This window comes from Phacochoerus africanus, chromosome 10 (assembly GCF_016906955.1).
Source record: "Phacochoerus africanus isolate WHEZ1 chromosome 10, ROS_Pafr_v1, whole genome shotgun sequence".
Taxonomy (NCBI): domain Eukaryota; kingdom Metazoa; phylum Chordata; class Mammalia; order Artiodactyla; family Suidae; genus Phacochoerus; species Phacochoerus africanus.
In genome coordinates this window covers 54,733,046-54,760,125 of record NC_062553.1, presented here as the reverse complement: position 1 = coordinate 54,760,125, position 27,080 = coordinate 54,733,046, and the positions used below count along the sequence as shown (strand labels likewise).

Genomic DNA, 27,080 nt, shown 5'->3' with positions numbered 1-27,080 from the left:
GCGCTTGGCTCCTGGAGCTCCGGGCGGGTGAAGCAGGGGCGTCCGAGCAGAGCATCGCTACCACCAAGTTTAAAACCCGGGATCCCAGCCTGCGCGGCCTCCTGGCTTGTCATCCCCTCCAGCTTCCCCTCCCTCCCTCCCTCCCTCCGGAGAAGGGAATAGATGTTCCGTTCTCCTTTGTTCCAGAGCCCCTAGGCGGGAAGGTGAAAGTGCGCGGTACCCTGAGTCAGAAACCTGTGCGGGGGGCGCGGATCCGGCCGCTGGATGGGGCTGGAGCCCGCAGCGGGCTGGGAATGACGCGTGGGAGGCCGAGGGCAGCGAGGTGACGCGCGAGGACCTCGCCGCCTCAGCCCACGTGTCCTCGAGATTTAAAAGTTGGCAGCGCGCGGAGTCGCCAGTCTGGCGGCGGAGCCGGGCGAACAGCAGGCCGAGGACGCAGACACGCGGCGAGAGCATCGCCTGGAGCGCAGGGTCCCGGGCCCCCAGCCGCCCTCAGGCGCCGAGATGCAGGGAGTCGCGAACCGCCGCCTCGGGCAGTCCCCCGCACAGGTGACCGCGGCGCCCCCGCTCCTGCTGCTGCTCCTGCTCTCCTGTTGCACAGAGCCTGGCCGAGGTGAGTCGACCCAGCGCCCCCCGGGGCAACCGCGCCGCTTCCCCCTGCTGCGATCGCCGCGCTCCCTTCCCTCCCTTTCTCGCCTCTTCTCTGGTCTCTGGGATTCGCCACCCCTCGTGCCGCGGGCCTCCCCAGGCTCTCGCTCTGAACGCAGGTGCAAGTCCTCAGGCCCTGGGGCAGCCAGCGGCGCAGGTGCCAGTGGCCCGACTGGTTTGGCGGAAGCGTGTAGGTCCCCCTCGGACTTGGGATGTCCAGCCCCCCGTGGCCTCTGGGTAACGGGAGTTAGAATAGTGAACATTAAAGTGAACATCCTTTGATGGCAAGACTGGTGGGTTTGGTACCTTGCCTACTGAGGAAAGTGCTCAGCTTCCTTGGTGAGTGAGCTGTTCTGTTCAGATATCCTGAGCCCTAACCAGGCCCCATTCCAGATGCGTCTGAGGGGAAGGAGTGGACTCTGTGCCTCATTAATTTTGAGGCACCAGGACAAGAGAAGAGACTTTCTCATGATGCAGAGCTCAAGAGGCAAGTGTGTCAGCCAGGCTTTCAGTTAGTGCTACTGCCAGAGCCAGTGAAGGCAGGTGCCAGTAGCTAATGGGGACTTCCTGAGCTTGACTTAGAGAAAACAGGCGGGCAAAGCAAACGCAATGTTGGGAAGGGGTGTCTGAGGCTTGGGAGACAGGGAGGGCAGATGCCAGAAGCTCCAATGGAGCGGTCACTCCCTGTTCCCTTAAGAGTACCTTTTCAGGGGACCAGCCTTCATCTTGCGTCTCTGAGCCAGGGCCCCTCCAGCACTAGCCACTGCCCTGCTAGGATCAGGAATTTTCCAGCTTTGCAACAGGTTCTCTTCAGTTCCCTCTGCTCCCCTGTCAATAAGATAAAGGAGGGCCGACTGTTAGAGAATGTTAGAGACTAGAAACTAACTGCAGGGATGTTCCTTAGCCTGCAGTCTAGCCCTCAGTCAGAGGCAGGGGCGTGTGTGTATTTTTGTTGTTGTCATCTCATTGTTTTCCCCCTTTCCTTGAGGCACTGGAGATGTGGGGAGGTGGGGACACCTCTGCCTGAAAAGCAAGGTAATTGGCTATGAATTCTAAGCAGTCAGAAGCTAGGAGCACTAAACCTTTTCCATCATCTATTCAGCAGTGATACCACAGGGCTACTGCAAAGTCATGTTCATCTTTTTCTATTTTTAAACTTTTATTGGTGAAATTAGGATGGTAATCTTCATCTACCTTATTAAGGAAGCAGATAACCATAGTTTAATTTTTCCCTCTGTAAAGCAAATGTATTTTCCATGTATATTATGTACTATATGCTTGCAGTGATTTTTGCACCATTGGGCAATAACTTCTTTTTTGGGGCGGCAGGGGCATTTTCAGAGTTCTGGTGATTGCGTAGAAACTATAGAAAGTAGCAGCTGAATTTTTTTTTTTTAAAGACAAGTCTTGGGTTTTATTGCCAAAAGACCTTATCTACTGATTGACCAACCTCTCATAAATACCCTCAATATTTCTCAGGTAAAGAGATGAGATACCACTTTTCCTACAGAGACCCCCCTAGACTACCCTTTTGTGTCTTCTTTCCCTTTCAGACCTGCTCTTGCTACTAAAGCATTAATGTTATCACTCTAAATATGTGAGGGGGCGAGAAGGGGATGAATTTTCCCTAGTTATCAGCCTTCATCTTCATCATCCCTAGTCACCTGTCCTGGTGACCTGCCCTCGTCCTGAGCCCCCACGGATAGCACTGGAGGGGAAGCATGACATGCTGAAGCCAAACTGAGGGATAATCACCAAGATTAATCATTATGCAAGGGATAAGTGCATGTACGGAAAACAACAAAGCAGCTGCCACAAAGCCAGAGGAAAGGAAATGTAAGTGCCACCTCCTTGGCAAAAATGAGTGAGCAGATCGCACAATAGCAAGGAGAAGATAAGGAGCCAGGCACAGATTCAGTAGCTGGAAACAGTTTACTCTTCTTTCTTAAAATAAAGAAGGAAATTTCCTAAAAGAGGGTCACATTTGGACACCTGCAATAAACTGGCACCCAGTGGAGCCTGTGACAATACGTGATCAAGTGCCTAAGACTAAGAAGTATCTTTTCCTACTAGGCCCCTGCTCATGGGATGGTTCTTAAAATGCAGTTAGCAATAGTGATGTCTCACTTCCAAATGCAGCACTCGGTAAATCCTAGCAGTGAGGAAAAAAAAAAAATTGGCACCACTGCTTTTTGGTTGTACCTGTGGCATGTGGAAGTTCCCAGGCCAGGGATCAAACCCATGCCACAGCAACAGCCCCAGCCACAGCAATGACAACACCAGATCTTTAATCCCCTGTACCACAAGGGAACTCCTGGCACCCCTTTAGATTAAGCGAATCTGGGTTTTTTCCTCTTACACATTGTATATTTATAGAGATACATGAGTTGCCTAGCTATTTTATTTGCATCAGTTAGTTAGATTGTACGCTATAAAACTGAAGATTTCACTTCACCAGGTAGTATGAAGTATAAATATCTTGAAACTGACTGCTGTTTTTATGACGTTGAAGATAGTGGCTCTGTCTCTGAAAGTATTTGGAAAAATAGCCTAGTGCTGCTCTTTGCCCACATCTGGAGTATCTTGAGAGGAAATCATATCAACTTTAGTTAACAAATAGACAAAGGGGGAAATTTTTTTCGCTTATGTTTGGGTTTGGTCATAGGATATTAATGGTTTTCTATAAATTATAAACTTGACATAGTTTTGGTTTCTCTAACTTTTGCCCTGGGTCTGTGTTTACATGTTTGTGTAAGAGCCACAAGTGCCCCTTTCTGATTATATGAGTGCCTGGGACTGAGTTTGGCATAACGGCAGTTCTGGTGTGGCCCCTGCAAAGCCTGGGGACGTCAAGGAGGCCAACTCTCCATGGCCTTGGTGAGCAGTGGGGAGGTGGGAGCTTCCACTCTTCCTGAGGTTAGGGAATGGGCAGGAGAAGGAAGGGCATGAAGCTGTATTCTTTAAACAGGGATATGCCCTGTCAGAGATGAGCAATGACTCGTTTGATGAACGGAGGAGTTAGAAGTATAGGCAGTGGAGATGGAATCCAGCACGTAGTGTTCCTTGTGTTTTTCCTTGTATCTCACCTGACTTTGGTTCTCTTCTTCCAAATCCTGCTCTCTCCCTCCAATCCTCTTTGTGTTACCTTCCTTTTTTCAAAGCTGTTCACTCTTAGTAACAACAGATGAGTAAAGTGCCTCCAAGTTGTAAGGAAGCGGCCCATGGCCTTGTAGGCTTTTTTCATGAGAACATTCATATCCCCCTTTAGAGATATTCAGACTTGTTAAAAAGCCCAGACCTGAAATATCTGTTCGAGCTTCCTGGTCCTGTCGAATAAGAGGCATTGAGCATTTAGGCATTTTGCATTTCTTTCTGCCCTGCACTGCTCACTCTTCTGGCCTGTCAGCATTATCCATGGACCAGTCGCGTCAGGATCAGCAGCAGCTTGCTAGAAAGGCAGGCTCCCAGGCCTGTCCCCCAGACTGAATCAGAACCTCGTTTAGAAGATCGTTGGGTGTCCTGTATGAAATTTCCCTTCCTGAAAACAGAATCAGCTCAGACAACAGTGACTTTGGGATCTATGTTTGTGTTGGTGAGAAATACATTCTTGAGAATGTGTGAGGTCGTAGGTCCATCGTGCACAGTTGCCCGTGGGAGGGGTTCACAGACAGCAGCCCTCCGCCAGGGACTGCGGGAGCCAGCAAATCACTTCCGATTTGGGTACAGAAAAGATAGTTAAGTATTCTTCCTTTTGATAGAACTTAGATTAAATAATAGTACAAATGCGTGCGAATGCAAGACAAGCCTTGACTGAAAAGTGGTAGAGTTAGTTGGGAAAAAAATCCATCAGAATTTGGAGTCAGCCAGACCCGGTTTGAAATCTGCTCCCGCTAGGTATGTATTTCAATAACCTGAGACAAATTACTTAATCCTGCCTTCCTTCAGTTTCCTCATCTTGAAATGGAAATAAGTAGAATAGCTATCTTAAGAGCTTGGGATGGAGGTTAAATGCTTAACCTGGTGCCTGGCATCAAGTAAATGCTCCATCAGTTTTACTAGGTGCTGTCTTTCTTTTCAGAAAGTCCTTTTCTCCATTTTTCAAAGTATTTGATTTTAGTATGTTTGAAATCTTAGGCAAATTAATACTCTTCTACTAAGGGATGTTTTCTGGATTTTAGTAAATGTATACATATGAAAAATGAACAGTAACTACATTCAATATTTTCAATTTACATAGCATGAATTAGAAAATTAAACTTATGAAAAAAGTATTATTTTATAGGATGTGAGCTAGTTCACATTTTAATAATAATTAAGTCCTTAACAAGTAAGTCTTTTTTTTTTTTTTTGCCTTTTTAGGGTTGCACCTGTGGCATATGGAGGTTCCTAGGCTAGGGGCCTCATTGGAGATGCAGCCACCGTCCTACACCACAGCCACAGCCATGCCAGATCTGAGCCTCACCTGTGACCTACACCACAGCTCATGGCAATGCCAGATCCTTAACCCACTGAGGCCAGGGATCAAACCTGCATCCTCATGGATACTACTTAGGTTTATCACTGCTGAGCCATGATGGGAACTCAAGTTAAGTCTTTTTTTTTTTTTTGTCTTTTGTCTTTTGTTGTTGTTGCTGTTGTTGTTGTTGTTGCTATTTCTTGGGCCGCTCCCACGGCATATGGAGGTTCCCAGGCTAGGGGTCGAATCGGAGCTGTAGCCACCGGCCTATGCCAGAGCCACAGCAACGCGGGATCCGAGCCACGTCTGCAACCTACACCACAGCTCACGGCAACGCCGGATCGTTAACCCACTGAGCAAGGGCAGGGACCAAATCCGCAACCTCATGGTTCCTAGTCAGATTCATTAACCACTGCACCACGACGGGAACTCCAGTTAAGTCTTTTTTTAAAGAACTTTATTGAGATATAGTTTATGTACCCTAAAATGTCTCTGTTTTAAGTATACAAAGAGTGATTTTTTAAGTAGACTTAAAGAGTTGGGCAGCCATTTGCTTATTAATATTTTCTTTTTTGTATTGATCTGAAGGAGTTCTACATTATAAGGAAGTTTACTATCACCTCTTATGGACTATGTTTCGTAGCTATCAGGAAACTTTTTTTGCCATGCTTGATGGCACTCTCAGTTCCCAGACCAGGGACAGAACCCAGGCTGTAGCAACCAAAGCTCCAAATCCTAAACACTGCACCACTAGGGAACTCTGTACATTTTGGGAATTTTTTGTTTGTCTTTTAATTTAAATTAATCTGTGATTTATGGCATAAATAAGTTTGGATGAAGGTGGTCAAAAGGAACAAACTTCCAATTATAAGATAAATAAGTACTAGAGATGTGACTAGTGAACGATGCTATGTGCTATATTTGAAAGTTAAGACAGAAGATCTTCTAAAACAAAAACAAAGACAGTAGATTCTGAGAGTTCTCATCACAAAGAAAAAAAATTTTTTTCCTGTTTTGTTTTGCACCTATATGAGATAATGGGTGTTAACTACGTTTATCGTGATAATCATTTCACAATATATGTAAGTCAAGTCATTATGCTGTATACATTGAACTTATACAGTGCTGTATGTCAATTGCATCTCATAAAACTGGGAAGAAAAAAAACAGAAGAAAAAAAGATCTTCACTCATCATAGTTAATGTGCTATAACATCATACCATTTAAATGAATTTTATCTGATACTCATCATCCAAATTCTGTTCAGAATCATATTAGGAATACCCTGGAGGCACTGTCTTACTTGAGAAATGTTATTTCAGTTAGTTCAATGTTAGTTCAGTTAGTTCAATTCTTTATAAGGTTTAGGTTAAGCAAGGGCAACGCTAGATCCACACCAACAAATATGTGTCCGGAATTAATTTCTGTTCGTGCATTATTCACACACAGTGGCATAGGTGACTCTTCAAGCATTCTATTAAGTAGAATTGATTTCTCCCTTTTTTTGCACTGCTGTGCAAGCCTTTTTATGTTTCTACTTCTCCTTGACAAATACAGTATTGAGCCATCTCCAAAAAAATCCCAAAAAGAGGCGTTGTGCAGCCCTCACAGCAACACAGTCCAGTCCGCATTACCCCCATGAGGGCTCTGTGTGAGATTGCAGTCAGTCCCCATCCTGCCCCCACCCCCAAGCACCACCGTTCTTTCTGTCACTATATATGTGCCTTCTCTGGACTTTCCAGCCAATTCCAGCTAAGTGGATTCATACAGTATGAATTCATACCTTTTTTTGCATCCGGCTTATTTGATTTAGCACAATATGTTTGAGATTTAGCCAGTGCGGCAATATCAGCATTCCTTTTTATGGCATATTCCTTTTGTTTGTTTGTTTTTGTCTTTTTGGGGCCATCCCCCCAGCATATAGAGGTTCCCAGGCTAGGGGTCAAATCAGAGCTACAGTTGCTGGCCTGCATCACAGCCACAGCTTCATGGAATCTAAGTCATGTATGTCTTCGAACTACACCACGGCTCATGGCAATGCCCACTGAGCAAGGCCAGGGTTCAAACCTGCATTCTTATGGATACTAGTCGGGTTCATTAACTGCTGAGCCATCACGAGAACTTTCCTGGCATATTCCTCTTTATGGCCAACAATATTCTGTTGTGTGGATGTACCAGATTTTGTTTATCTATTTACCAGACGGTGGCCATTTGGATTGGTTCCTCTTTGGTGCTATTTTGAATAATGCTATGCACATTCTACGAGTTTCTATGTAGACATATAAGTAATTCCCTTTTGAGAGTAATGTCTCTGTGATACTATTATGGTTTATTTAATAATTATGTCACCTTATACTAAGTCAAATTCTGAAATATCTAGTTGAAATAGAAGGGTAGTGATGCACAATGAAAAATGAAAAATGTAATTGAAAAATGAATGATATATAAACATTTAATTTCAGAAGAAATACTATAACATTAACATGTGAGTATAACTTTGTTTTTAGGTGCTCCAGTATTGCCTCAAGGATTACAGCCTGAACAAGAGCTACAGTTATGGAATGAGGTAAAGAATTAGCCTTACACAAATTAGTGGAAACTTTACCTTTTTTAAAATTATCATGATAAAGTGAAACAATGTAGTTGAGCTTTGGGACCACTATGATTTTACTAACAGAAGTATTTGTTTTATTAAATGAAAGAAGGGAAGATGATAAGAAAGAAAAAAACACAGTAAGTGATAACGATAGCAGAAATAAATCCCAATAGTAGAATAATTATAGTAAATAGAAATGTGCTAACATACACCACTTAAAAGAGAGTCTCAGACTGGATTTTCAAAACAGATTCTTCAATATAGTCCCTCTAAGAGTCACACTTAAAGCTGAACACAAAAATGTGGGCTCTGACAGGGCCTGGGGGCAAATGCCCCACCACTGAGAACAGCCATCAGTTGGTGACCCAGAGGAGCTGGTACCTTAGCTGCCTCTCCCTCAGGTGGACAACTCTGAAGTCTGTTCTGCCTGGGCTCCTAGAGTCCACAGGCAGATTGAGTCCAGTTACTAATAGCGGTAACCTGCTTGATTGAAAAAATCTTTTTTTTTTGTCTTTTTTGCTATTTCTTGGGCCACTCCCGAGGCATATGGAGGTTCCCAGGCTAGGGGTCTAATTGGAGCTGTAGCCGCCAGCCTATGCCAGAGCCACAGCAACGCGGGATCCGAGCCGCGTCTGCAACCTACACCACAGCTCACGGCAACGCCGGATCGTTAACCCACTGAGTAAGGGCAGGGGCTGAACCCGCAACCTCATGGTTCCTAGTCGGATTCGTTAACCACTGTGCCATGACGGGAACTCCTGAAAAAATCTTAATTGCAGTTTTCATCATGGCTCAGCAGTAACACACTTGACTAGTATCCATGAAGATTCAGGTTCGATCCCTGGCCTCGCTCAGTGGGTTAAGGATCTGGCATTGCGATGAGCTATGATGTAGGTCACAGTCAAGGCTCCAATCCTGCATTGCTGTGGCTATGGTGTAGGCCAGCAGCTGTAGCTCCGATCCAACCCCTAGCCTGGGAACCTCCATATGACACAGGTACAGCCCTAAAAGTCAAAAAAAAAAAAAAAGACCCAAGTGAAGATTTCTTTCAACAAAGGACTCCAGACTCCAGTGGGATTCCCTGTAGTTCAGCAGGTTAAGGATCTGTCATTGTCACTGCTGTGACTCTGGTTACTACTGTGGCACTAGTTTGATTCCTGGCCCAGGAACTTCCTCAAGCCATGGGCATGGCCAAAAACAAAACAAAAACAAACAAAAAACAAAGGACTCCCCTGAAATGGTAAGACCTTTTGAAAGAAGATACTGACAATGTCTAAAACTGATAAGGGATTAGTTTCTAGAATGTCTAATAAATTTTACCTAACCAATCAGATAAAGACAGAAATCCAAAGGGAAAATAGGCAAAGTGTAGAACAATTTACAAAGTGGAAACCCAAAAACCAACAAGCATGTATGAGATGCTCAAATTCATTAGTAACAATGACATTAAGACAACAGTGTCAATTTATACCCATTACCCATGACAATGGCAACAAACTGAAGTCTATATAATGGCAAATGTTAGCAAGGTTGTGGGGCGTTTGGGCCCTCATGCACTGCTGATGAGACTGCCAACTGGTGGAGCCATCTGGAAAACCACCTAGGTATCCTCATGGCCGAGCATCCCCTCTCGTGGGTCTAGAGCCTGAACATGTTCTCCCTCAGGACCATACACTGAGGACAGATGCAAGGAGCCTATGGGAGAAGTGGAGGGAACACAGCTGTCCATCACTGGGGAGCAGGTAGGCAACCTGAGCCGAATATACGTCAGAGAGTACCTATGGCAATTAGAGCAACACACTAGGTGTATCCAGAAACACGGAGAGCTCTCAAAGTACAGTGTTAAGTAAGAAAATACCGCACATGCACACAAAGCAGCAGTACAGATCCGACAAGAATATAAACAAACAGAGGCTACATGTCAAATACATTAGAAAAGTCTGTGGGAGAATGAAATAGGAAATGGAAATATAAAATATAGAAGAATAGTTTGGGGTTAGTAGATGCAAACTATTCCATTTAGAATGGATAAGTAATAAGGTCCTACTGCACAGCACAGGGAACTCTATCCAGTCTCTTGGGGTAAACCATGATGAAAGATAACATAAGAAGAGGAATATATATAAAAGAATAGAGTCCCATCATGATACTGATTAGGAACTGAGAAGAATACACTTTATAACTAAGCCACCTCTAACATAATTCATAAAAGAAAAGGTAAGATCAATGATAAGGGCCAAAAACTAAAGAGTCCTTAATAGCACAGTCTATTTTAAGGGTCTCTGCCTTAGTATATCATAATACAACTAGAAATCTATAAACAAGATGAAGAATAATTTAAATGACAGATATTAATGTAGAATATAGAAACATTTATTTTAGCTTGAAATTCTCTATACTTCTGTGGGAAATCTTTTAAAAAACTTTTAGGTGATAATGCTGGGAAAAAACTCAAAGATATTTAAGGAAGCATTGAGAACCTACAAATTAAGCTTTCTGCTGGAGGTTTTAAAAATTACAGAGCTATTCAGACACAGGAAAAACAGAGTTTTCAAACCGTATATATGGAGACTTAACCACTTTCTAATGGATTCACCAATGGACTCTGCAGAGTTCTCAAAAGCAATTAGTGGCACTTGAAACCATTAGGGCCATAAGCTCAGTAAAACAAACAAATGCTTTACCCAGAGGGAAGGTAGGCAAGCAGTGCTGCCTTGCCTTTCAAAGAAAGGAGGACGAAGACCAAAAGGCTTTGCAGTCAGCTCCTAATTTGATTAATTGTTGTTTGTTCTTATTCTGATGTTTTTACTCAAGCAATACTGATGCACCTGCTAGGTTCCAGGCTCCCTGTCCGTGGACATGGCCCCTCACACAGATGGGCAGCCTGGCCTGGGCACCCACCGCTTTCCCCTTGGGTGTGTAAAGTCTTCAGATACCTAAACATCACAATTTCAGGAGAGACCACTTCCTCCTACTCTGCTAAGGCAAACTAAGTCGTATTTGGAGGCAGTAAATTAAGCATTGGTAGCCGTTCAGAACTTAAAAACGTATCTTTTTAGCTTTCCCCTCTTAATTGATTTCTTTTTCACTATTTTTCCTGCAAGCTCAGTGCAATTTAATTAAAAAATATTGATTGAACATTTATTTGGGCATGTTAGTTCTGTCCTTAAGAAGTTTTCCGTGTGTGAGTGTGTGTGTGTGTGTGTGTGTGTGTGTGTGTGTGTGTGTGAGTGTGCCTTGTGTGAGTGAATTGTGAGTGTGTGTGTGTATTTGTACCCGTGATTCTGGGCTTGTGTGGCCTAGAAAAGAGAGGAGGTGGTTGGACCCAAGGACAAGTAGAATAAACCAAATTCCCCAATATTTGTGATACATCAAGAAGATGACAAGTTCTGTGAACATAAAAAGGAGACATATATTTTCTATAATACTCTATACCTTTCTTATTCTCAAAGTAGAGAATCATACATTTTAGTTCCTGTTCAGCTTGAAAACAATAAGGAGCTTGAGAAATTATGGCTGAAGGGTGTAATTATCCCTGCCTCAGTTTAGTGTGAAAATGGAAATTCAATTCAATTCAACACAGAATGCTGGAACTAGCAGAAGCCCCCTGAGGTGTTATGCCATTAATAGGACTCAGCCTAAATCACCCCAGACAGGAATCAGTACTGTCTTTTTCAGTCCCATTTTAAAAGGCCACCAAAGAAATAAATGCCATAAATAATTCCAGACACCCAGCTTAGTGCTCAACTCCTCAGCACAGCTTCTTTAATGGTTAGTATAAATCTCTTACACTACAGTTCAAAGTCTTCTGAGTTTTCTTCCTAGGATGAAGGCCAAGAACAGCAAGTTGCTATCTGCAGTTCAATGAACCTTCATTGTAAAATAGAACCATTTTCAGAGTTCCCATCATGGCTCAGTGGTTAATGAATCCTACTAGGAACCATGAGGTTGCGGGTTCAATCCCTGGCCTTGCTCAGTGGGTTAAGGATCCAGCGTTGCCGTGAGTTGTGGTGTAGGTCGCAGACGCGGCTCGGATCCTGTGTTGCTGTGACTGTGGTGTAGGCTGGCAGCTACAGCTCTGATTAGACCCCTAGCCTGGGAACCTCCATATACTGTGGGAGCGGCCCAAGAAATAGCAAAAAGACAAAAAAAAAAAAAAAAAAAAGAACCATTTTCTAATTCTGGCTCCTTGGTAAAGAGGCAGAAGATGGCCTGTGTTGTGTAAGAGTTTTATCGTGTATTCTTTATCATTTAGCCTGTATGCTAATGTCATGTTAATCTAGATGCTATGATTAGATTTATCTGTGGTAAAGGACCACATGATAGCAGGATGCCTCTTACTCTTGAGGCCATTCTTTAGTCACTATTCCTGTTTCTCAGGCTGAATAATAACAGAAGTTTTTTCCTTCAATATTTGAAGCATCTTTATATCTGATGATCCCTACTGACTATTAACGGGAACGTGTACCTCTTTGGCTGGGGGTGAATCTTGGGGAAATTCCAGTTCTAGGATTTAGGAAGTTTAAAAGGTTCAAAAAAAGTTTAAAAGACTCCAAAGTTCAGCATCCTGAATGGTCATGCATCTTCAGTTAATACTACAGAGGTAACTTGACTTTATAAAATCTGCTTTTCATTTTTTGCTATTTCTTCTGTTTCCAAGATGTAACTGGCATTTTTGCTTTCTCCAGATAGATGATGCTTGCTCGTCTTTCTTGTCCATGAATTCTCAGCCCCAGGTAAGGCATTAGGTGGTAAAGCAAGACCAGGATCACAACAGATAACATTTATGAATAATAACTCAAATTGCTCGAGGAGCATTGATGGATGTATAACCTGTGATGGATATTAATCAGCATACCAGCTTTTGCACTGTGTTTAAAAGTCAGGAACAATAGAAAAGAAACTCATGGACCTGGAGAACAGACTTATGGTTGCCAAAGGGGAGAGGGAGAAGGTCTGGGGTTAATAGATGCAAACTATTGCATTTGGAGTGGATAAGCAATGAGATCCTTCTGTATAGCACTGGGAACTATATCCAGTCACTGGTGATAGAACATGATGGAGGATAATGTGAGAAAAAGAATGTAGATATAAGTGTGACTGGGTCAAATTGCTATATAGTAGAAGATTGACAGAACACTAAACCAACTCTAATGGAAAAAATAAAAATCATTAACAAAAAAATTAGGGGTGTTCCTGACATGGCTTAGCAGTTAATGAACCCGACTAGCATCCATGAGAATGCAGGTTCAATCCCTGGCCTCACTCAGTGGGTGAAGGATCCGGTGTTGCCATGAACTATGGGGTAGGTCGCAGATGAGGCTTGGATCCTGCTTTGCTGTGGTTGTGGTTTAGGCCCAGAGGCTACAGCTCTGATTGGACCCCTAGCCTGGGATCATCCATATGCCATGGGTTCAGACCTAAAAAGACAAAAAAAAAAAAAAATTAGGAATCACTTTTATGTCTGCAGTACTAACAGGATGAATTTTAAAACTCCCATATAAATACCATCAGGATAAAACTAAGCTTTTATTGGTTGTGGAAACTATGTACCTTTAGAGGAGGGCTTGGTAAATTTACTATGAAATCTTTTACACTGATACCATTTTTTTAGAAATCATTAATTATTATTTTATAATGTGTGTGATTGTCTGAGTAGTTCTTCAAAACATTTTTACCAAATAGAAAATAAAGGCTCTTTAAAAGGCCCACAAATAAAAAATAAAAATATTAAAGATGTTGTCTGAGAAAAATCCTTCAAGAATAGCAGTAGCTCAGTGAATAATGGCCTCATGTAACCAGTTACTGAAGAAAATGCAATTTGTTTGGAAAGGTTTTCTGGCAGACCTCAGCCTTGCTGCCTCTTCTATATTTAGCTTAGAAGCTATTTTCTAAGGAGATACTCATAGATCTGAATTTACTCTTCTTTCAATTAAGAGATACATGACATCACTAGATTTTTTTTTTTTTTGGACTGTTTTGTGTTTTGCAGCATTTCTAGGTGGACCATAACAGGAAGTTTCAGGGATTTATTTCCAGATTTTTATGGGGTGACCTGTTTACCCTGAAAGGAAAAAGTGAGAAAAGCTGTATCAGTGTTTACTGTCTACTTTTTCTCTCATCCAACTCCCAGACATAGGCTTGACAGTCAATACCAGTGCGATGCAGACATACCTATAGTCAGACGACCCAGCTGTGTTAGATGCTGGACCAATGACAGTCTCACAGAACCTTTTTTTATCCATGAGAATAAACAGTTCCCATCCTGTGTGTGTCAAGCTGTGTTTTCAAGACGAAATGTGAGTTATGTGTATGAAAGTGTTTTATGATTTATTGAAATACTATATAACCCTTCACATATGAAGGTCGAGCCATTTACTATTTACTAATAAGTATCCCAGCTATTTGCCTGGAGGGCGAACAAATAGAGGAGAACAGAGCAGGCCTCTGCTGTGCTAGGATGTTCAGAGAAGCCGCTTCATGACCCCAAACTGTACCCCTAAACTATAACCAACAAGGCTGAGGACAGTGGTGGCCCCAATCCTTTATGACACGTCTTCTGATTTAGCAGTAACTGCAGTTGTAAATCAAGCTTTACAGGTCACACATTTTTAATGTTCCTATTGTGAACTAATTGCTTTGGATGCGGCACTATGCTAAGAGTTTTGCCTGCAGGTAATCCTTCCAAGAATTCTCCATCGATGTTTTCATCCCCTGATTTACAGCTAAAGAAACTGAAGTTTAGGGAGGTTGGGTAACCAGCCCAAGGTAACACAGCTGAGAGAAAGGGGCAATGGAATTGCACTGCTTTGGAATTGCAGGTAGCTCAAATGCCCAGCCCCCACCCCCTCGACACTGTTTCAGCTCCTTATTCTTTCCCATATGTATTTATTAAGTACTCGGTTGTTCCGGGTACGACTGGGCTGAATTCTGTGCAAACAGGTTTCGCCCCTGCTTGTCCATTTGTGCTCCTCCTTACCGCACCCAGCTGGCTGCTAACCACAGAGCCCTGCCCTGCTTCTGGGCTCAGATGCTTTGAAAAACCTGATCCTGGGGTGTGCAGTCAGCAGCCTGGAAGGGTGGGAACTCACATTAGGTGCACCGTGCATGGCTTCTTGCCCTCCAAACCCCATTGTTTGCAAGCAATTGCAGGATTTTCAAATTGGCCAGTAGTGAGTAATATTCAGCATGGATCACAGCTTTGGCATGTGGATTCGGATGTGGCTACAAGCTGGGAAGAATAATCCCTCTTTTGGCCCTGCCCTCATTACTCTCAGTCACAGAAGTCAATAAGATTTCAGCAACAGTGGGAATCTTATATCTGGATCCACAGTGGAAGCTTAGTCAGGCATACACACAATGCACAGCTTTTTCTTTCCTGGTTGGAAAGAAGGTTTTATTTTTAGGATCCAAGCTTTTGTCATGAGAGACCTCAAGAGTCCACAGCCATGGTAAGGACTCATTCTGGGGCGCTGGAATACCCTTGTGACCCTAACACTTTATGTCATTTCTCCTGCATAAATGGTGTTAAAGCAGAAGCCTCACCTGAGTATCTTCTCATTCCCATCAGGCATCCAGTGCACTGGAGGAGCTTTGCCTCACAATTCTGGGGACTCTAGCAAAGCCCCAGGTAAGGTTCAAATAGTATTTAATTTGTAGGAAAAAAAAAAAAGTTGCTCAGCGCAACCCTGGAATTCCTCCTAGAAGAAAACATACCTGATTTAGGAAGCATACCAAGAGAAGCTAGAGGAGCATAAGCTGATTTTGGATGAGACAAATACTTTAGTTTCTCTGACACCTGAGAATTTAGGGTCATGTTCATGGAGTTTGCAGTCATTGAATTGAAAATCATATGTGTTTAACCCATTTGTCTTATTTTTATATGTAACATGTGTCATATGTTTTTAAAATTATATTATGTAATCTTATAATAAATTATAAATTTTATACTGTATATTTGTAACATACATATTTATTATGATTGTATAATATAATTGAATGATATTGATATTTACATATCTCCCTTTTCAACAGGAAATAGATGAAAAAGATAACACCAAAAGGGTAAGATTATTTCCATAAATATAGACATGAAAAATAATAAAGGAAAGCACTATTCACCTATAGTAAAGCTCACTACTTTTTTTTGACAGTTCTTATTTCATTATTCAAAGACACGAAAGTTGGGCAATTCAAATGTTGTGGTAAGTTGTAGAATTACTTATTAGTAGTCACTAGTAGCTTTAAAAAATAGTTTTTGCTGTTTATCTCATAGAGCTACATCAAAGTTCATATTTTTTTCTTTAAAAGTTTATACATGAATGGACAAATGGAATGCAGTATTTATTATACATTTATTTTATACCTCAATAACTACAAGAACACTAAATTCATTCGTTTATTCATTCACAGTTATTTACTGAGTAGCTACTGTGTGCCAAGCACAATTCTAGGTACTAGAAATATAGCAGTGAATGTCATGGAACTTAGATTTTAGAGGCAAAAAAAGCAAATGAGAAAACATTGTTTTAGATGATGATTAGTACAAGGGAAAAATAGATTTATCGAAAGTCATTTTAAGAATTATTTTAGGAGTTCCCGTCGTGGCGCAGTGGTTAACGAATCCGACTAGGAACCATGAGGTTGCGGGTTCGGTCCCTGCCCTTGCTCAGGGGGTTAACGATCCGGCGTTGCCATGAGCTGTGGTGTAGGTCGCAGACGCGGCTCAGATCCTGCGTTGCTGTGGCTCTGGCGTAGGCCGGTGGCTACAGCTCCGATTAGACCCCTAGCCTGGGAACCTTCATATGCCGCGGGAGCGGCCCAAAGAAATAGCAAAAAGACAAAAAAAAAAAGAATTATTTTAAAAGATGACTGTCAAAAATATAGGTAAATATAACCAGACATATCCACTTGTATTTAATTTGAGAATTTACTAAGATTAGCCAGATACCAGTAACTTGAATTCAGTTCACTTATGAATTGTGTGGTTTTAGTGGTAGTTTTTCTTTTTATATGCATGGATTTAAAAACTGCTAGCCAACCTACTTAGGTGTTTCAATCTAGAATGCTTAATTACTTGACTGTAATATTCTTTCTAAGCTTGTAACTCTCTACCAATTTATGGAATAAGGAGCGTAGTATATTTTAAATGTGTTTACCTGTGGGAAAGTAACTGTACACATGAACTTAGTTTTAAATGTTTATCCTATTGAATATTCTTACATGTTAGGAGTTGAAAGATATATATACTTGCTTTAAGCCAAATACAACTTGAATTGATTAACATATAACCATTATATGGGGCTTAAAGTTATCCATTTGATGAATGACTTCAATATTTGTGAGAAGGTTCAGTTGAGGTCATGCCTTTAAAAGGAAACAGTATCAGGCAGCCACATGTCTCAAATGTGCTTTTTCCTTTTCTTCTGCTTTGGCATCTTTACATCTTGAGAAAATGTATCTTAGTCACATTTTTTCACTATCAATGACACATTGTCATTTTTTTTTGTGTCCCCTGTTGTCCTGTTCCACATGTTTAGTTTTAAATGAAATATGTATTTTATAAAGGAGATTACTAGATGTGTGTACAGTATAATCTTCCAGATAGACATGTTCATGACGGAAAACTAATTCTCACAGAGTTGGTTTCATCTGTCCCAAACCATCCTGAGTTAGGTCTGAAAGCAGACAGATGGCTTGTTGCCTGTCAGAGATGCAGGCAGGAAGTGTTCTTGCTGGCAACTGATGGTGGAGCTCAGGTCCTCAGGAAAGACCTTTGTCAACAGAATGACCAAGAAAGATCCCAGCATAGAAGGGCCGACTTTTATTCCATCTCATGGCTTCTTCTCCATAGCTCTTTGAGATGCTCTCAAAGGACTGTCTTAGGTCAAAAGTTCTTGTTCTTTTTTGTCTGGAGCAAGGATAGTGGGTTAAAAACAAAACCACATAGGAATCCATCTTTATGCCCAATGCCAAGAAGCCTCTGTGCTCATTGTGTGTGTGTTCGTGTCTCTCAGTCATCTGTCCTGCATCCGCTGCTGCAGCTCGTTCCGCAACTGCATGAGAGAAGAACGAAGAGATTCAAAGTGGACGTATGTAATACCAACTGCATGCTCGCTTTGCCACTCTGTGTGGGGCAGCCCTTTCTGCTAGTGCCCAGTGGTGGTGCTTTGTAAGATCTTCTGAATAAGCCCATGGAACACCCAGGTAGCCCTCAGGAGAGCATTTGTTTGCAGAACTGTTTTTACACTCAGGAAGAAGAGAACTGTCCCCTCCCCAGAGCAGTGTCGCCCTCCTCTTCTAGCTCAAGCTGTGGCCCTGAGGAAAGTGGGATTTGACTCCCTTCCCAGGGCCACAACCCTCCCAGTGGGGAGACCTACTCATTCTTGGTTTAAGAAGGGTCATGGCAGTGTGCCCAGTCTTTAGATAGAAACAGGAGGAAAGATAAAGGACTGTTTACTTCTCGTCTTATACAGGGAAGCAGATGGCTGGGATGACAAGCTTTCTATCCTGGTATTAAAGCATTAGTTAAGAGTAAGGCTCACAAAGAAAATATAGCAGAAGTTAAATGTAGGTATTTTGTTTTTTCTACAATTAATGAAAATATAGCCCAAATCCAGTATCTCTTTTTAAGATGAATATAACCGAGTTAACACATTTTTAATCTAGAAATTGTGGGTTTCATTGTCCTTTGAAAAGACTCCTAACTCCTTCAATGATGAAAGTCTCTATGCATTATTTTTAAGTGATAATGTTGTTATGCATTATAGTTTTCAGTCTTATATGATCTCATTTTATTCTTTTGACAACTCCATTGGTATTTGTACAAATAAGTTTATAGAAAGGAAACAACTCAGAATAGTTAAAGGAGTTTCTCAATTTCACAGTAGTAAGTGAGATTAGAGATTACAATAGTCTCTTGACTTCCAGCCTAGGCAAACTTTTTTTTTTCACTATGTTGTTCCCTTTATAATCTAATCTTGAATACTTCTGTTATTTTAATCGTTAAATTTTTTCCTCATTTAGATACTATATTAATTTTATTCTTCTACTACCAAAAGTTTTTAAAATACTTTTTAAAATGCAGAGTTTAGGCAAATAAATTTCTCAAAATGTATTTGAATGGTCATTATTTCCTCCTAAATTCTTCACAGTCCTTTTATTTTTAAAATTATATATATATATTTTTTCTTTTTAGGGCTGAAGGTGCAGCATATGGAAGTTCCCAGGCTAGGGGTTGAATCGGAGCTACAGCTGCAGGCCTACACCACACCCACAGCCACACCAGATCGAAGCTGCATCTGCAGCCTACACCACAGCTCCGGGCAACACCAGATCATTAATCTGCTGAGGGAGGCCAGGGATCAAACCTGTGTCCTCATGGACATTAGTCTGTTTCATTTCCACTGAGCCACAATGAGAACTCCCTAAATTCTTTGCATTCTTAAACCAAGCTTCCATCAAGGAAGACAGTACTGCTGCCAACAGTGAGAAATGTAAGAGGAACTGTAGTAGCCCCTTAAAATTTTAGAATTTCCAATTTAAAAAATCAGATTAGTTGTTATTGAACTTTCTAAAAATAATATATGCTTTTTTGAATTTACTTTTACTTTCTAGAGTTTGCTTGACTTATGAATTGTGTTCAATTTAAAGATTTGGTTTCTTAAAATACATCAACAAATTATTAGTTTACTGCAACACTTTGCTGTTATTACTTTCAAAACTGAAGCTACTTAGTACTGTGGCCAGCTTGGTGAATATTCCACCTTCAGTGAGAAATGTATTTCCAGGTCACATGAAGCTGTAAACTCTGACTTGGTAATAATATCTTGTTGGACAAATGATAACTCCTACAAGTATTTTGCAGCATATGGAGGTTTCCAGGCTAGGGGTCAAATTGGAGCTATAGCCATTGGCCTACACCACAGCTCACTGCAACTCCAGATCTGTAACCCACTGAGCCAGGTCAGGGATCAAACCTGTGTCCTCAGATTCATTTCCTCTGAGCCACGATGGGAACTCCCTGAAGGGAGATTTTAAATATAGCTGATTATCTATGAAATGTCCTCTGCCTACTTATAGATAAATGTATGTACAACTGACAACCTTTCTGAAAATAGAATCTGTTAGACTGATCAGGAAATTACCTTAAAATACAACACTCTGATGATACTGTTAACATCATTGGAAACTCTTCAGATCTAAATATAAAAATTACTTATTGATATAAATGATATATTCAAGTCCTTGATTCTCTCTGTATTTAATTATGATAGTTGACAATAACTATACTCCCAAGAAGCATTTGCACTTATTTTTACTGTTGTTTGATTTGTCATGACTTCATTTTCTCTTCCAGGAAGAATTCCAAGGTCCTATTGTAAGCCAAAATCGAAGATATTTTTTATTCAGGGTATGCAATACTATCTCTTTTAAAAAATCAATCAATATCAACATTAAAAATACTTTCACTGTGATTTATTTACATTAACTCATAAGTTCTAATTAAGTTTTAAAGTTTATCTAAGGATATTTGACATCAGGTGATGTAGTCTGGGATTTGCTTCTGTAACCCCTTTATTGCTTTAATTTTATGGCATCGCTGATCTCTCTAATCCACTGCTCATGTTTATAAATACCCCAAATGACAGTCACCTGTTTCAGAGTTTGGTTCTATAACATTTCATGTGCAGGAAATGAGTGTCTTAGAGACGCATCACTCCTTCAGTTCCAGTGAAATATTTAGCTAAAGAAATATTAGCTGATGAAATATTTAGCTAAGGAATTTCAACTTTATTATAAAGTCTAAGGAGAGCTATGTGGTAAGGTTTGTATTTTGGAAACTAATTCTTACAGCAAATTGGAAAATGAATTGAAGGTAAGAGGAAGACTCTATAAGGAAGAAATGATATGACTCATCAAGATCATTAGGCTGTTTTTTATGAAAATTAACTTTCCCCTTTAGTTACACTGATTTGTTTCTAACTTATTTTCTAGCCGCGCAATGGAAGAAGATCAGAAGGTTACATTTAAAATGGTATGTGCTTTACAATTCAACCCAGTTTGAAAACCTCTGTCATTTTCAGATCTTCCGAAATCAAACTAATGCTCAGTATGTTCTATTATTTGATCGCATGTGTACATTAATATTCTATAGAAATATAGGGACTGTGAGGACTTCATGTAATGGAAAATGCTATTTATTTTAGGGCCAGATTTGCTTTGCCCATGTCAAGTATTCTTCACACTATGTCACAATGGTCATCAGTTTTGCAGATGACCTAATAATCACCATTTATTTTGCAAGTAACTGTCAGGGATCATCTTCTTTATTGTGGTCATCAGTGTCCACCACAGCGGGCTGGAACTCACAGACTGAATGCATTTCTGTCTTCCAAATGACCTGTATTCAAAGATTCTTTATAAGGGCTATGACTTACCATTTCTAGAGAACTAGGAAAATGTGGAAAGACATGGAAGGGTGACTTCTACTTTGGGACTCCCAGAATTTCCACCTCAGTACTGGAGATACAATAGACACTGAGCCGCTATTGAATGGCCCTCCATGTTTAAAAAGTATGTTCATCTTAATATCTTCTTAGACTATGAATTTTGAAGTTAAACACAAATGTATGATGATAAATTTACACCACAGAAATGAAAGTATATTCTACTAACTTCATTTAATTCTAAATGCAGATTCTATGCTGAACATTTTTTGCAGATATTTCATTCATATCATTTATCTCAACCCTTAAGTACATATTTAGCTTAAGAATGTTAAAATTCTTTTCTCATAGAAGCAAAAGTCAAAACACACTATTTCTAACTAAGGAAGATAACACCCAAATTATACAATATCTAGAAAATGAAGATAATGAAAACACAGCATATTAAAACTTATAACAAACTCTGACAAAGCCATATTCAGTGGAAAATCAAGGCTTTAAACATTATCAGGCAAGAACATGAATTAAGAATTTAAGTCAATAACAAAAAGAACAATAAGGTGAACCTTAGGAAAGTAGGGGAAGAAAATTATAAAATGAAAAGTGAAATTAATTAATTATAAAATGGTAAAATAGAAGAATTGGTAAGTAAACCAAAAATCTGATTCTTTGCAAAGAATGAAATAAACTAGCCTAATTTTCCTAGCCTAATCAATAAAAAGGGAAAAACCATAAATATACAAAAATACAAATAAAGAGGGAAATTAAAACATACAGAAAAAGTGAGAAATATGAGTGCCTTGAAAATTTCTGTACCTGTCAGTTTGAAAACCTAGATAAAATGGAGGATTATATATTTTGGTAGCAGTTTTGGTGATACGAAAATTAATCTCTAGTAAAGAAAAAAATCTAAATAAACTGACAGCCATGGGGAAAAAATTGAGGGTGTTATCTAGAAACTCTCCCCTCAAAAAGTACTAGGCCAAGAGGTTTTGGGTTTTTTCAGCTCAAAGAAGGAAGAAAAATCTAAAGTGTTTTTTATGAAGTCAGCAAATACCAGTACCAAAATCCTACAAAGTTAGTATAAGAAAGGAAACTGTAGGTCAATCCTGTTTATGAATATCAATGCAAACATTTAAAACAAACACTAATAAATAGTATTCAGCAATATAGTGAAAGAATTATATGATCCCACAAAGTGAAGTTCATTCCAGCAACTAAGATGATTCAACGTTAGGAAGTCTATTAAGGTATTTTCACCATTAGAAGGAAAATATAGAATCAATGCAATACAGGCATACCTCTCTTTTATTGCAGTTTGCTTTGATGTGCCTCATAGATATTAGATTTTTCACAGTTTGAGGGTTTGTGGCAACTCTGCATCTAGCACGTCTATAGGCCCCATTTTTTCAATAGCATTTGCTCCCTTCATGTCTTATGTCACATTTTGGTAATTCTTGAAATATTTTCATTATCATTATATTTGATATGGTGATCTGTGTGATCAGTGATTGTTTATGTTACCATTACAATTGTTTTGGGGCACTATGATCTGCACCCATGTGAGACAGCAACCTTAATTGGTACACACTGTGTGTGTTCTGAGTGCTCCAGTGATCAGTCATTCCCGTGGCCTTTTCTCCTCTCCTCGGGCCTCCCTATTCCCTGAGACGCCACAGTATTTAAATTAGGCCAGTTAAGAACCCTGCAGTAGTGTCTAAATTCTCAAGTGAAGGAAGAGCTGTCCTCTCTCATTTTAAATCAGAAGCTAGAAGCTTTCTGAGGAAGGGATGTCAAAAGCTGAGACAGGTCAAAAGCTGGGCCTCTTGTACCAAACAGTTAACCAAGTCGTGCTGTAAAAGAAAATGTCTTGAAGGAAATTGAAAGTGCGCCTCCAGTGAACATGTGAATGATAAAAAGCCTTATCACTGGTATGGAGAAAGTTTCTGTGGAGAGGATCACACCAGACTCAGCACTCCTTTAAGCCAAAGTCTAATCCAGAGCAAGGTCCTAACTCTCTTCAATTCAGTGGAGGTTAAGAGAGGTGGGGAAGCTGTAGAAGAAAAGTTTGATGCTAGCAGAGGATGGTTCATGAGGTTCAAGGAAAGAAGCTGTCTGCATAGTAGAAATGTTCAAGTCGAAGCAGGAAGTACTGATGAAGAAGCTGCAGCAAGATCCAAAAGATCCAGCCAAGATCATTAGAAGGTGACTACACTCAAAAGCAAATTTTCAAAGTAGGCAAAAGAACCTTCTATTGGAAAAAGATGCCATCTGGGACTTTGAAAGCTTGAGAGAGTTCAGTGCCTGGCTTCCCAACGTCAAAGGACAGGCTGACAGTCTTGCTAGGAGCTAGGGCAGCTGGTAACTCAAGTCTGAAACCAATTCTCATTTACCCTTCTGAAAATCCTTGGGCCCCTAAGAATTATGTTGAATCTACTGAGCCTGTGCTCTTTAAATGGAACAACAAAGCCTGAATGGCAGCACATCTCATGCAACAACGTTTACTGACTATTTTAAGTTCAGTGTTGAGACTTGCTGCTCAGAAAAAAGGATTCCTTTCAAAATATTCCTGCTCACTGACAGTGTGCCCAAGGGTCTGATGGAGATGCACAGAAGGGTTGTTTTCAAGCCTCCTAACACAATATCCCATGGCTTGAGAAACAGGAATAATTTTGATTTTAAGAAGGTGATAGCTACCATAGGTGGTTCCTTTGGAAAAGTAAATTGAAAAACCTCTGGACAGGATTCATCATTCTGGATTCCATTAAGAATATTTGTGATTCATGGGAAGAGGTCAAAAATCAACAGTACTGGAGCTTGAAAGAGCTGATTCCAAACCTCATGGATGACATTGATGGGTTCAAAACTCCAGTGGAGAAAGTAACTGTACATGTGGTGGAAATATCAAGAGAGCTAGAATTAGAAGTGAAGCCTGAAGATGTGACCCAAATTGCTGCAATCTCATTATAAAATTTGGATCAATCATGAGGAGTTGCTTCTTACGGCTGAGCAAAAAAAAAAAAAAAAAAGTAGTTTCTTGGAATGGAATCTATACCTGGTGAAGATGCTATGAAAATTGCTGAAATGATAACACTTTGAATGATGGTGATTTAGTATATTAAACTTAGTTGATGGGCAACAGCGGTTTTGAGAGGATTGACGCCAATTGTGAAAGAAGTTCTATAGGAAAATGCCATCAAATACCATCGAATGCCTCAGAAAAACTGCTCCTGAAAGGAAAAGTCAGTCAATGCAGCTAACTTCATTGTTATCTTCTTTTAAGAACTTGCCACAGCCATCACAGCCTTCAGTGATTAAAACTCTGATTCCTCAGCAGCATCCACATCAAGGCAAGACTCTCAAGCAGCAAAGAGATTACAATTTGCTGAAAGCGCAGATAACGGTTAGCAATTTTTAGCAATAAAAGTTGGGTTTTTTTGTTTTTTTGTTTTGTTTTGTTTTTGCTTTTTAGGGCCTCACATGTGGCATATGGAAGTTCCCAGGCTAGGGATCCATTGGAGGTGCAGCTGCCGGCCTACGCCACAGCCACAGCCATTTAAGATCTGAGCCCTGTCTGCAACCTACACCGTAGCTCATGGCAATGCTGGATCCTTGACCTACTGAGCAAGGCCAGGGATCTAACCCACATCCTCATGGATACTAGTCAGGTTCATTATCACTGAGCCACAATGGGAACTCCAAAATAAAGTCTATTTAAATTAAGATATTCACATTGGTTTTTTAGACATAATGCTATTGCACAATTAATAAACTATTGTATAGGATAAACATAACTTTTATGTGTAACAGGACACCAAGAAGTTTTTGTGACTTACTTTATTGAGATATTTGCTGGCACTGAAGCTAAGGTATGCTTTTAGATGCTTTTGGTAAAGTTCCATGTCACTTTTTGATGTTTTAAAGGAAGATCCTACAAAAAGAGATGAGTCTTTATTTATTTATTTATTTTTATTTATCTGTCTTTTTGTCTTTTCTAGGGCTACACCTGGGGCATATGGAGGTTCCCAGGCTAGGGGTCTAATTGGAGCTGTAGCTGCCAGCCTATGCCAGAGCCACAGCAACATGGGATCCGAGCCGTGTCTGTGACCCATACCAGATCCTTAACCCACTGAGAGAGGCCAAGGATAGAACCCGCAACCTCATGGTTCCTAGTTGGATTCGTTAACCACTGAGCCATGACGGGAACTCCAGGATGAGTCTTTATTAACAGTAGTTATATATTCAGAGAGATATCAATATTTTCTTGCTATTTCCATCACATGATGGTCTCAGACAAAGTCAGCAGAAGACTTGATAGTAAAACACTTTGGAGCATCTCTGTTAATCTCAGGAAGAAAACAGGGATGTTCTGTCCACTTTTTTTCGTGTGGGTCTTATGCTCATTCAGTAAGACAAAGAAATAAGAGATACAAATATTGGAGAAGTGAACAAAAATTTAATGTGCTCATGGGGCATAATTAGGAACTAGAATTTTCAAACTTATATTTGTTATTAACTCTTTTCAATAAAGCGTTGTATGTTCACAACAAGAATATGAGCAAACACATTCCTATTTTTTCTTGTTTCAAGGAACTAAGAACAAAAAGTTAGTGGGAAAGAAACTATCTTTTATAATATTACTAATGTAGAGGTATTTACAAAACATGAACAAAAAATAGTTTAATACTAAATGAAAAAAAATGTCAGTGATTTTAATACCAAACTAAGTGTTAGAGTGCTCATAAATGTGAAATGGAATTTAATCCAAGATTTGATCAGGTTAGTAAAAAATTTTATTTGAAATTGAGAAAAAAGACTTTACTTGGATTGTTTCCAAGATTGGGGTCTACATGTACTAATTCTTTCAGGATTTCATTTTAAGTCCTCAATAGAGAAACAGTCTAATAATCATCTTTGTTTTTCTTATCTGATTATCTGAGGTCTTACTCTGTTATGATGACTTTATTTAGAATGTGGACTAAATTCTACAATGACTTTATTGTAGATTTTAGATATAAAATAGGGTGATTTTATTACAAATACACAAGGAATAACTGTAACTCTTCCTTTCTCTTTCTTTTTTTTTGCGGGGGGGGCACATCCACAGCATGTGGAAGTTTCTGGGCTCGGGATCAAACCTGCACTATAGCAGTGACAACACCAGATCCTTTAACTGCTAGGCCACCTAACTGCAACATTTAATTCATAAGTCTTGTTAGCATCCGTGAGCTTTAGTAAATCTTTGGAAAATATTGGCATGCATGCAGAATAAATGTTTAATCAGAGAGAGATTAAAGATAGTTTAAAATGTGCAGATTGAAGAAGAGCTGAGAAACATCTTAGGTATCAATTTTATCATACATGACAAAATATTTATAGAAATGTCTATATGCAAAGGGAGTGTATATAGACTTGTGTAGATACTTTATATATATATATATATATGTATGTATATACACACACAGTCACATACCCACTTATACTTGAGTCTAAATTCAGTTTTTCTTTTTTTTACAGAACGCCACCCATTTTTTGCAGGAGCAATGCCATGGAATACAAAATATACTGACTTCTTTTTTTCTTCTTAAAAGCAGTCCTTGCTAAGTTTACAAGTTTGAGAATCTCTGTATTGTAAACGTTTTCAGTAAAAGCTGATTGATATTGTAAATGTTTAATTTGTTGAAAATTAAAAAAGCATCTTAAAATATTTTTTCCTTAGTGTTGTAATGAGAAATAGTGTATAATAAAGCTGTTAATAATGATGTTCCTTAGGGCCCTGAAGCCACTGATGGTACTCATATACAGTGCTCTTTTGTTATTTTATTAAACACATTTAGTAGAGACTTGAGTTTTAATTAGCTACTTTAGTTTATCCTATTTGGATTTGATCAGTGACAAAAATCACCAGCTCTTATAAGATACCAGAAGGCAC

The 27,080-nt window shown here is 39.9% G+C and overlaps 1 protein-coding gene across 3 annotated transcripts; it reads left to right on the top strand.

Moving 5' to 3' along the window:
- On the top strand, window positions 1-26,839 carry NMU (neuromedin U). 3 transcript variants are annotated; one of them, XR_007137596.1, is made up of 11 exons: window positions 4-613; window positions 7,612-7,670; window positions 12,389-12,436; window positions 15,271-15,330; window positions 15,735-15,764; window positions 15,854-15,904; window positions 17,717-17,791; window positions 20,059-20,112; window positions 20,697-20,736; window positions 24,959-25,017; window positions 26,666-26,839. XR_007137596.1 is itself a non-coding variant. In XM_047799483.1 (10 exons), exons 1-9 carry the CDS (start codon window positions 505-507, stop codon window positions 20,730-20,732), a joined length of 522 nt encoding a protein of 173 aa, XP_047655439.1. In that variant the 5' UTR covers window positions 6-504; the 3' UTR covers window positions 20,733-20,736; window positions 26,666-26,839. The 3 variants fall into 3 exon arrangements, 2 of the variants coding, with proteins under 2 accessions (XP_047655440.1, XP_047655439.1); XM_047799483.1 differs by lacking the exon at window positions 24,959-25,017 and having other exon boundaries at window positions 6-613; XM_047799484.1 differs by lacking the exons at window positions 17,717-17,791; window positions 24,959-25,017 and having other exon boundaries at window positions 1-613.
- Window positions 26,840-27,080: the final 241 nt, after the last annotated feature.